The 12,475-nt window shown below is 31.8% G+C and overlaps 1 protein-coding gene across 1 annotated transcript in view; it reads left to right on the forward strand.

The window, feature by feature from the left end:
• The window catches only part of LOC148275444 (sodium channel protein Nach-like), a 50,353-nt gene that overhangs the window by 13,236 nt on the left and 24,642 nt on the right, over positions 1 to 12,475 (forward strand). Inside the window, exons 3-7 of the mRNA XM_088235705.1 lie at positions 3,178 to 3,287; positions 6,448 to 6,613; positions 7,787 to 7,938; positions 10,719 to 10,851; positions 11,783 to 12,059. Of these exons, the coding sequence (XP_088091831.1) occupies positions 3,178 to 3,287; positions 6,448 to 6,613; positions 7,787 to 7,938; positions 10,719 to 10,851; positions 11,783 to 12,059 (838 nt within the window). The remainder of the gene's footprint in view (positions 1 to 3,177; positions 3,288 to 6,447; positions 6,614 to 7,786; positions 7,939 to 10,718; positions 10,852 to 11,782; positions 12,060 to 12,475) is intronic.

Raw genomic sequence — 12,475 nt, forward strand, 5'->3', positions numbered from 1 at the left:
TTTACCATTTTGCCTATGTTTGAATATACATATTTCTTCAATTCTTCCATCTGTTGATTTTAGTGAAGTTAAAGAGCTGAAACCTTTATTGTTGTGAAGAGATTCATCTGTCTGAATTATGTCACATACTAGGCAACGCCTGAAAACAATATTTTAATTTTTAAACTTCTTCTTGGACCAGTTGGTTTCATTACAATATTTGAGTTTGTCCAAATGTTCATAGACAAAAGACTGGATTTCACCCCTTCGGGGGTCATTAAAGGGGGCCATTAAGGGGGGCCTGTAAATGCCTTGACTTCCATATTCCCTTATTTAAGGTATTCTCCATCCCTGTTGTAATTTGTTAATCTTAATGACCCCCGAGGGGGTGAAATCCAATCTTAATAAGAAGCTTGTGTAGCTTCAAAACCAGTCGGTATAAAAATTTAAAGTACGTTGTAAAACAAAGTCTTTTGTGTTAATATATTTTTATACATTTATGTCGCTCTTATGTCTTGCAGAATATAATATATTGTATTCGATATAAAATGATCACGTCGTCGCACTATATTTCAGGTGAATTATTTATCACGTGTGTGTGTAATCAATCAATGGACTGTGAACCTGCTTTGAATTTTTTGAGCCTGCTCTGATAACAAAGTCTGGCTACAACCGTGTCCAGGATTCTGGTTCTATTTTGCACACATAATTGAATGCTTTATCAGAACAGGGCTTGGGACTTGCAATTTTTCATTCATTATTTTAAGTGATCACTTAATAACGTTCACCATGCCACATATGTTTAAACATCTAGCTGTATGTGTTTATTGTTTGAGGCTTAACTGTATACAAAGATTAAGGTGTACCACATTCTTAAAATTCAAGTCATCTATTGAATAATTGCTTAAGTATTTCATATGTTTATACATTTGATTCAACGAATTAACTCATATTAGGGTTAGTAAGCAAGGGTGCTTAATGCTTTGTTGTTTTTTTCATAGGGGTTAAAAAAAGAACTAAATTAAATGCAATTATTTTTACTATGCTATTATGGTGTGTAAATTTTGATCAAAGGAAAAAATGACATATTTTTAATTTTAATTAATTTGTTGCATTGATTTCTAATCATTAATACAACAATTTCATATTATTTCCATAGTTGATTCTTATTCAGCAAGTATTCAAACCAATTTAGTCCTTCAAAAGGACTAGGAATGAACAGCGTAGATTATGTTAGGGGAATATTAATTTCAGAGATGTCAGCACACTCTCGTTTAAAATAATGTTTCCAACTTATTAAAAACGAAAACTATTCCTACCTATTGACGTAAGTAACTCGTATTTGTCTAACTTTTAGAATAAAAACTACACTAAAAAATGTTTGCAAAATAGACGAAGGCATTATCATGACTATTTATTATTACAAATTAATTTGGATATCAATATGTACCTTTTTGGATAATCCCGTGTAAGTTGGATTCGTTCTGAAGTTTAAGCTATTATTGCAGGAGCTATCTTCCTGTCTTCCTGGGGGAACCCTGTCAGCAACATTCCATATATATAGTACGAACGCAGTTTCCCTTGTAACGTCTTTTTCATTAATCATCTTCGTTGCTTGCGATTTTATTATTTGGACAGCATGGTTCCCGGCACTCAACACTACAAAAATGACGAGAAATGTGCCTAATACCGACTGCGACACGGTACAAATTACTAGTGGATAAACACATAATTTTTCTAAAAAACACGCAGTTTACCTCAGATGGCGCCTGCAATGGTAGCCGAAACGCCGGAACGAATCCAACTTACACCGGGTTACCCAAAAAATATACATATTGATAATAGTGATCGTGAAAACTTACGCACCTATTTAACTTGTTAATGATCAGCGGGTTTGTCTGGCATGCAAGAGGTCTCGGGTTTAATTCCCGAGATAGATGATATGAAATAATTTATTTTACCCGTTTGAGAAAAAAATATGAAAATGTAATTCCCGAGATAGATGATATGAAATATTTTATTTTACCCGTTTGAGAAAAAAATATGAAAATGTACGCATTGAAAATGATATCTTATAAACACGCCACACTTATCAAAAGACACAGACAACCTTTACAAAAGATGTTAAAAATATTTTTATTAACATTAGAATATGAAAAAAAATATGAAAATGTACGCATTGAAAATGATGTCTTAAAAACACGTCACACTTATCAAAAGACACAGACAACCTTTACAAAATATGTTAAAAATATTTTCATTAACATTAGAATATGAATTTAAAAAAGAAAAATTATTTTGTTAAATGAATGTAATCCGTAAGGGTTTATAAACAAATAAATTTCAAATAATAGAAATATACTTTCATTCGTTGGTTTCATTTACCAAAGAGTTTGACACTCTTACCTCACCTGACCTTACACATAATTTGTCGTTCGCCATCTAGTGGTTTGTGAGCACGTGTCTCGATTGTTGCATGTACCTTACAGCGCATAAAAACACTTTAATTTAATATAAATTTAATAGCTTTTGAGATAATGTTTCAGTCCGAACGGATGAAGAATAAAGTTCTGATTGTGAAATAGAACTAGAATTCTAGCCGAGTGCTTTCGAATCGATGGCTTCTTCAGATGAAAGCTGCCTCGTAGTGTAGTAGTTGGCGCATCGCCTACCGTGCTTGAAGTCCAATGTCCGATTCCAGACAGGGTAGAAGTAAAATATAATTTTAAACGTGGTTGTCTATTTATTTATGCTTTATTAAGTTAGTTCATAACATCTTAAGAACTAATGTAAACTTATAATAACATTACAATTTTTTTTTTTATAAAAATTTCTCAATAACATGTTTTTTCAAATTGATTAAAAATATTTCGATCTTTTTTATCTCTTTATTCCTTCAGGTAATTCATTGTATATCTTCAGTTTCCAATCTTCAATCCCTTGTACAATGTTTTTCTCCTTATTGGTCATTAGTAATCGTATCTTTTTTTATCCCTTGTTTCATATGTAGGACATAGTTGGTTAAATTTTATTAATGTTGTGTACTGCAATATTTCATGGCGTCTGGAAGTGTAAGATTTATCGCCTTACCTTCTTTTTAATAAAAATGATCAAACTACACTGAAATTGTAATACAAACTTCTATAGGGAAATGAAGATGACGATGAAGTTTTAATACAGAAAATTATTTTTTGACAGGTCATCGAAAGTACGCACTATTCTATATGGAGATACCCATATCCTTCAGTGACCATATGTCCTCAAAACAAAGTTTCCAAAAAGATGGCAGTGGAAATTTCACAATCCTGGTAAGTTAAAATGCACTTTTTTCAAATCCACTCGTCATGCCCGAGGATTCTAATCGCTGCTGATTCCAGAGCCTTGATTATAATGGAAAGATAAAATTTATCTTTGATTCTATCTACAAAGTAAAATTAAGTTTTCTGTATGAAAAATAGAATATGTTTACAATATTTTTCTCTAAACATGTTCAATTACCAGTTACCGATGAAGATATTTTGAGTTTTCATAAAAATATGTATATGTGCACTTACGTACATAAATATCGAAATTAGTTATTTATTTATTTATTTGACACTTTATATACATATACAATATATTTACAATATATAGGCGGCCTCCGTGGTGTAGTGGTCAAGACGCTTGACTCACAGACGGAAGGTTCCGGGTTTGATTCCCGGTGAGAACACAAAAATTAAATGTGATTTTTCTCAAGCCTGGGTGTTCTGTGATGTAATTCACCACTGTAATTGGGCCTCCAGGCCTGTTGTGGTGCAAAAAAAAATAAAATAAACATATAAGGGCGGGCGTATTGCCTTAAGGCAATTTCTTCCTACCAACCCAAACCGTTCAGTTTGAGAGAATTATAAATACATGGACATATTGAATCTTACAATTATATACAAAAATTAAAAACAAAGATTAAAAAAATAAAAATATAATATACAAAAAAATTAACACTGAACTATGAATAGAGGAGAGGGGATGGGAAGGAAAGAAGAAGTATAATACCGTTTCAGAATATAACTTCACTTGGAACGGTCTTGTGTCGTTTTTCGGCATTTCCCACCAATAGGTCTCAGGCCACTATTATAAACGCTATCTTTATCGGTACATATCGAGTACAACGGTATGAAGTAAATCAATATTTGTATACAAAAATAAGTAAAAAATAAAAATTGCAAAATTAATTACACTCCGGGGGGTAGAGACGATTCAGAATACCACCCCAAGTCTGAAATTTCAGTGAACATGCCGCGCCGTGTCGACGTGTATTTTGTATGAACATACTTCCCAATAATCGTAAACATAATAAGAACCTTCTAGAAAAGTTTCAATTGAATCGTATTGGAGAAATTTACATAATAATAAATGACATGTGAACAATGTTAAACAATATTTGAACGCTGCGCAAATGTACAGGACTTCTTAGAATAAGTTTCCGTAGTGAGGAGGGCTCTTGAGTTTTTTTAAAAATAATTATTTTACTCACAGATAATTTAAAAATAATATTACTCTTTATTGCTGACTTACACATTATTTACTTAATTCTTGTCAGAACCATAAAACCGTGTGATTACTAGAATTTTTATCTTTCACCTAGTGGTGCATAGGACACTGCATTGATTTATCAAATCGATCACATGTTACGTGAAGGTGATCAACCTTACACTTTAGATGCTACCAGAGTACCAAATAATATTAAAAAAATACTTTATGAATTTTAAAAACTACTTCTTGAGGAGTTTTAGTTTTTTTTTTATATTAGCTATTTCTTACTATATGTGATTGTTTATTATTATGTTTTGTTTTATATACCTAACTTGCTTTATAATTTCAGTTTTATGTACATATTATTAGTTGTTACTACTGTGTTTCTTTATGGAAATATTTTTATATCCCAAAATGAGTTGCTGCAACTCCCGGGAGTACGAAAAAATGTATGATTTGATAAAAATATAAAAAATATGCTAGTCCATGGATAGTGAAATTCATCCCAACTCAACGGAGGGCTCTGGTTACATGGAGTGGGGCCTTGTGTCTCAATAAATGTTATATTTATCAATTGTAAAAAAAAAATGCAATGAGCCTGTGGAATAAATGTTTAACGTTGACCCTACCAGGAATCGAAACTAGGGCCACAAACACGGCTGGCAAACGCGCAAACCGCTACACTACGATTTTTTTTCAGGATTTTCACCTGAGAGTTTACCTAACCGAAAACGCTCGTCCAGATTTTTTCTGATTTTATTTCACACTCAAGGCTGTATACTTTATCCACCTAAAAATGAATAACTTTACATTAAAAGTGTGTTGTCAATTTGTCAAGTTTTAAATTAAATACTTAAGTGAATTAGATAATGATGTAAAAAAAACTATTAAAAGTATCCCCTTTTGCCTATTTTGATGAAAAATTTTATGTTATCCAAATTTCTTAACTTTGACATCATGTATGATGTATGCCTGGAGAGCGAATTAGTGATGAACGAAAGTAAGTCAAAAGTGATGGTATTTGAAACGGGAAGTGAGGTTACTGACTGCACAATATATGTAAACAACGAATGTTTCGAACAAGTAGAATAATTTGTGTATCTGGGAAGCATGTTTTCAAGAGATGTATGAGTAGAAAAATATGTTGAAAGGAGAGTGAATGCGGGCAATAAATTAAACGGTGCACTAAGCACAGTAATTGTCAATAAAAATATGTCAATCGAAGCTAAACTGGCGGTGCACAACGGAATTTTAATCCCAAGACTTATGTATGGAAGCGAACCATGGAACTGGCAGAGGAAGGATTAAAGCCGAGTGAACGTGGTCGAAATGTGATATCTTAGAAGAATGTGTGAGAAATCAATGTATGATAGTCAGGTAAAATTGATAAGATTAAGAAAGGGTCTCTGAGATGGTTTGGTCATCTAGAACGAATGGACGACGAAAGAATGGTAAAACAAGTATAAATGGTGAAAATAAACGGTAACGTGAGACGAGGACAACCAAAAAAGACGTAGCATGATCAGATAAACCAAAATCTTAAGTCTGTTCATGTCGAAAGCAGGCAAAACCGAAGCGCATGTATGACAAGATGTATTAATGTGGAAGGCGCTAGAAATGTCTGCCAGGATAGACGTGTGTGGCGGTCCATTCTTTCTGCCTACCCCTACGGAGATATGGCGTGATGGCAGTAGTAGGAGTAGTAGTGGACATAATTTTTTTATACAATTGGTCCTAAGTGTGAATACGCATCAACTTTATAATTTTTTGAAATTATTATTTGAAGCAATACTCGTATAATTCACGTAAAACCATTGCGTGTTCCTAAAATGCCTCACTGTTAAAATTGTTCCGAAACATTTTCCTCATCAAATCTTAACAAACTTTTCCAAATAAATCTGACTTGTTCAATGTATAATATGAACTATGTAATCTTAAGCTCGTTCAACTTTGCAGGAAATTACACAATTACACGAGTCCAGAAGAACTGTTCGAGTATTTAAAGTATGCGACTATTTTATTTGGAAACAAAAAGCTCACTGATGAAACTAATTCAAAGATGTTAAGGTTACAAATGATTATGGATCTTAATAATATTAATATACCTGAATTCATGGATAAGGTAAAAACATAATATAACACGATTAAGTTTTAGAATCAACCCTAGTTGTGCAATGTTCAAAACGTGGATTCTAACACATTAATCCACATTCCATTTTGATCGAGATTTCCCTACAAAATAGTTAGTACTATTTTTTTGTTAACCATTAAAACCATCCCACTCTCGTTTCCAATTGTATTATCTTGAAAGTGATCAAAGAAAAGACAGTTATTGTAGAGACAGAGTTTTAAATAACAAAAGATGTCATATAGCCACGTTCCGCGTGGCTCCGCCCACTGAGTGACAGTGACATCTTGTAAAAAGCAAGTGCCACTACTTCACTACACTACACTATGTAATCTCATGGCTAGATGGGAATCAAGAAGTCGTAGAACTGGAAGCAAACCTCGCATTTTCGATTTGAATTTCGATATTTCTAGTATATGTTTATAAATTAAGTATGTCTGTAAAGTAATCAAATAATTTAATCCTGCCATTGGACCGAAACTGGGCTCATATTAATTTATTGTTCGTGTTATTTAATTATTGTTTGATAACTAATAGTTGTCGCCACAACCTCAATATAAAATACATACTTCGATAGGGATGTAATCTTTGAGTCATCTTTAAAAAAAGATCAACATTTCGGTAGCACAAACATGACAATACTATATTGTTAAACGATTAACAAACTCCGGGAAATATGGTAACTGAGGAGAGCGTTTATCTTTCTTCGTCGTGGAATAAAAATAAATTTATACTTTTCATCACGCACGAGTTCATTAAACAAACTAGTTTCAAATAGTCAAGCCTATCCATAATGCTACGTGGGAAAAAATAGAGTGATATTTAAATTTAATTTAATCATGACTTCATACCACAAATGGTGGTTGCGAGCTGATGCAACTTAAATTGCATTATATTTATGTTGTACATATATATAATACGTACATAAAATCTTTTCAGTATCTAGAGTATTCCTTGCTTGACTAGAAATATGGCCCGAGTAAGCTAGGATATTTTTTACTCAATAAAAATACAATATAATAAAGTAAGTTAATAAATTCAATCCTTTTCTTTCGGAATAACTTACTTTTAATGGAGCCTGTTGTATCACGTCATTTGACTTACAGTCGGAAGGATTTGATTTTAATAGATGGGTTGATATTACTATATGCATATTTTCTATTGCAGTTGACTCCTGCGTGTGAAGACATAATAGAAAGATGTTCTTGGAAAGGAACAACTACGAGATGCGATATTTTATTTCAAAGAATAATTACATCTAACGGTCACTGTTGTGCATTCAATTACTATGCAATGAAAAAACCGCTACACCATTCCGGGTAAAATATCAAAACTTTTGCAATAAATTAAAGTACTAACATACAATAACAACTCTTATACTGAAAAAGCACACATTATGATAAAACTGTAATTACTTTTTAATATTATAATAAAATAAATAATTTACTGCCTTAGAACGATGAAGCTATCCCTAGTTAGGCAGTTTAGATGAACCAACAGCAAAAAAAATATACATGTTTACTTTTACAACTTAATTAATTTGTTGTATTAATATTTACTTGTAAATTGCTGTAATAAATATGTAAAACATAAATAACTAAATAAATGAAAATAATTAAACAATAATGTAGATACAATAGGATGATATTTGTGTCTAATATTTTTAATAGTAAAAATCACTGAATTTTGGAATAAAAATTTATCAAAGCTAACCACATAAACATGATCATAATACCAGAAAAAAAAATAAAAATCAGACTCCCATTTAGAAAAAAGACGAAGACACGAAATTCGATTTTATGGCAGTAAAAAAACTATGGTATGGAAAAAAACATTAATTAAGAAAAAACGTTAAAAAATATGTGTTAAACAGCTTATAAATTAAATGTACATATGTTCATTGTTATAAATAGAGCACACATAAGAATATGTTTATGTGTGCCCTATTTCAAGATTCAGAATTGGAAAATTAAAAATATGTATAAAGGCTGATTTTTTTGGCGATTTTTAATGGGTGCAGTACGAGTATATCATTTTATTTTTTAAATGATGATAAATACAATATTGAAAGATATTCCAGGGAAGAAAAAAAAATCTAACTGGGATCATGGAAGTCTAGGCACATAAAGGGCTTGACTTATTACCACACTCAGTAGCATTCTGATTTGATAACATCAGGCAGCCAATGACAGGTCATTAACCCTGTAAACTCCTGTAGCTCAACCACAAATAACTATCGACGTGCTTAAAACATTCTAATCATTTGAGCGATCACAATGAACAATAATGAACATGCTTAAGTTATCGCAGTCATAAGTCAACGCTTGTGTAATCTCTAAAATAACGCTCGTGTTAGTTTGTTTTTTGTTTTCCTCGTAAATAAATATAGTTCATGGGTGAAAAATCGGCGTTTACTATAAACATTAATACAATATATTGAATTTGCAAAATAGTAAGGAGTATCTAATACAAAAAAGTGAAAATTAAATTACAATTACTATGACGACTGCTTTTCTTGACATTTGGCTTGACAACCACTGGCCAAATGCAATAAATAATTAATAAATAAATAAAAAAGCAGTTTTGGAATATTTTCCATATTTACAGTGGTGAAATTTAAATATGTGATTGCGCAGCAGGATAATACGTCGTGAAGCGAAAACATTTTGACATTTAATATTAGGTGTTCACGGATGTTGCATTGTGATCGTGAATACGATAAACAACAATAGAGAGAAATTGTTATCACGTCGCTTATTAGCACGTCGATAGTTATTTGTGATTGAGCTACTGCACTGTCATATTTCCTTCTCAAAGGGTTGAATTATTGAAGTAACTGTCAATCCTATCCTAACATACTGCGCGAACATATCTGACTGTGCAGTCTTATAATGAGCTGCACAAATAAGTATGGGACGCGTCGTACTTGGAATAACATAAGGACATAAGAAGAGAAACGATTGGATCCACAGTCAAAACAAAGTTTGTAATCTGGTTGAAAGGATTGGTTGGTTGAAGGGAAAAGGTGCAGGCCGTATCTTTTTGAATTTTTGACTATAGATGAATAAAGCATGTTCTAGAGATGGACACAGCTTTGAAGATATTTATTTATTATATATACGGCCTAAGCCAATTACAACATTTACATAAAGAATCATATTAACAAGAAACTGAACAAAAAGAACATACAACTATGTTGCAAAGACAAACAAGGGCAATAAAGTGATGATGTACAATTTATTTATTCATTCAAAATTAAAATCGTTAAAATAATAATGAACTTATTAAGACCTTTTAGGCTGTGCCCGTGTCAAGCCATCTTCTTCTTATGAGCCCGGTATCTGATATGGGCCTCTTCCAAATTTTTCCATGTTTTTCTGTCCTGGGCACTCTGTTTCCACCCATGGCTCACGAGTTCCACGACGTCGTCAGTCCATCTCCTCTGTGGTCTCCCTATTTTCCTTTTATTTTCGTAGGGTTTTTAGTTTAGTATTCTGGGGTGTCAAGCCATAATAATTAACAATAAAAATTACAATAAAAAAATAATTTAATTAAATTATAATGACACTGATGCAAAAGAATAACAATCCAGAAAAAGTAAAGCATAAATGATAAATAAAAAAATTCTCAAGAAGACGATGTAAAAACAATAATCAGATATAAATATTAAAATACAAATTAAACAAATTTAGGTTTATACATATTCAAACAGTATATTTATTAACACGATAAACAGGTAAGACTACGAGCTAAACCATTCCAATCCATCTTCCTTCCAAACTGTTTTAGTGGAAAATAGATCTACGAAAAGCTGGAAGATCAATCCCAAAAAATTCCAAGTAATCTGACGAATCTACACATTCTGGAAATTTGGACATTAAGACAAAAGTTGCCCTTAGATAGTGTAATAAATACCAGATTTTGACTTCGGGTAACATGGTTGAAAATTTATGTCCAAATAATGTGTTAGATCTTATTTTTTTGCCAAAGTACCCAATACCATCAGTGAATTTTACCACAGGAACACTCAGGTTTAACAAAAATCAAATTTAATTGCATTTTCATTTTGAATTTGATTTTTAAATGTTTTTTTTTTCAGGAAAATTGCTATAATGACACCCCAAATCCCTAGGAGGGTGGCTGGATGCGGGTTCCAGACCGCCCTATCGGTCCTTTTTAAGGTCAAACCAAACGACTATTACTCATCAACCTTTGGATCCCTTGGTGTTCGGGTGTGTTGAATTATCACTTTTATTACGTTTTGATTTCTCACAAATTCATTACGAACCTCATTATACTCGTATGAGTATATTTATATCTTCAATTATAGAATCGAACAAAATATATGTAAATATATTTGTTTATTTACATACATAAGTTTATTGTACATTATTGTATTTTATTTTATTTGGGATTTTTACAGCTATTACATAAACAAAATAAGTAGAAAAATATTAACAATGCTAAAGCCAATAAAAAAAATCCACTGTAAATATAACGACACATAATATATAAGAAAAAAAGTTTCGTAATTGTCTTTGTGTGACGTTTCTATTCATGATATAAAATATAAGATATAAGTCTAAACTACGTAGGACTAAAAGTCCTGTGTTGAGATGGGACGAGCAATTAAATGACACAGACACATGAGTATATTCCCACAAATATAGGATCAGAAACATAAAAAATAATTTAAAAAAAATTTTTTTTTTTTAATTTCTTGTTCAATATGTTATGTATAATACGATAAAAAATAAGTTGTACATGCGTAGTTAACGACTAAGATTTATTCATAGGAGATTATTCGTTTAAAAATGTCGAACAATTTTACAACCTTATTTTCATTTTTGTAATTCTTAATTGATTATCTATGACTCTCGATAAGTACTGGATTCCACAAAAAACTATTTTTTTTTAAAAAGTTCAAGATCTAAAACCTTTATTTTTGTGGGTGAGATATTTTTCTTACCCGTTGAAATATGTCAATCTTGGGTACTCGTCAAAAAACATTTGGAAAAATACAAATTATTTTTGGTCAAACGAACTAGTCTAAGAAGAAAACACTTTATTTTGAGAAGGGAATAGGGAAGTCCAAACATTTACTGGGTTTATATCATATCATGCCATTGCATTGACTGGTTTTTTTTTTTATTACATTGACAGGTTTTCGTTCAGTACGCTTACGATTTTCCCGATGAGAATGCTTCTACAAAGGTTGTTGGTACGGGGGCTGAATCCTTTTTCGCCGTCGCGCCGGAAATGACGTATTCAACTTCTGGCGTTTACAGTTTTCCGATAGAGAAGCGAAACTGCGTATTTAATCACGATAGGTCGACGGTCAACTTTGTTAAGTATACTTACAATAACTGCCTTGCCGAGTGTCGGAGTGATGTTGTATTTGCAATGTGCAGATGTGTACCATTTTTCCTGCCGAACAACGGTAAGTCTAAATATTCCTCATCAATATTTTGATTCCGTCCCAGTGGATTAAGACGAATACATAGTCATTGGCTGAGCAATTTTTGTGTAGGCTGTATTAAGTCTACCAATGCAGTGTCTTATGCACCATCGGGTGCGAACAGGGGTATGATGATAAATAATGTAAAGTAACAAAATACTATTTTAATGAATTATTATTCCAAATTCGGGTTAGTCCAAATTTATGAAGTTAAATATCACTCGTCTTTTATTTATTTTACAAGAGGTGTTTAGAAAATAATGGGAGTTTTTTAATTTCGCGGGTTCGAAGAGTCCGATTTTTTTAATTTCAAGACAAAGTAAACAATTCATACAGGTAAAAATATTATATATATATAAAAGCATACTTTAAGAGCATGTATACCAATATAATAATAA

The sequence above is a fragment of the Micrasema longulum genome, unplaced genomic scaffold (genome assembly GCF_059751315.1).
Source record: "Micrasema longulum isolate JH-2025_06_02 unplaced genomic scaffold, ASM5975131v1 h1tg001422l, whole genome shotgun sequence".
NCBI lineage: Eukaryota > Metazoa > Arthropoda > Insecta > Trichoptera > Brachycentridae > Micrasema > Micrasema longulum.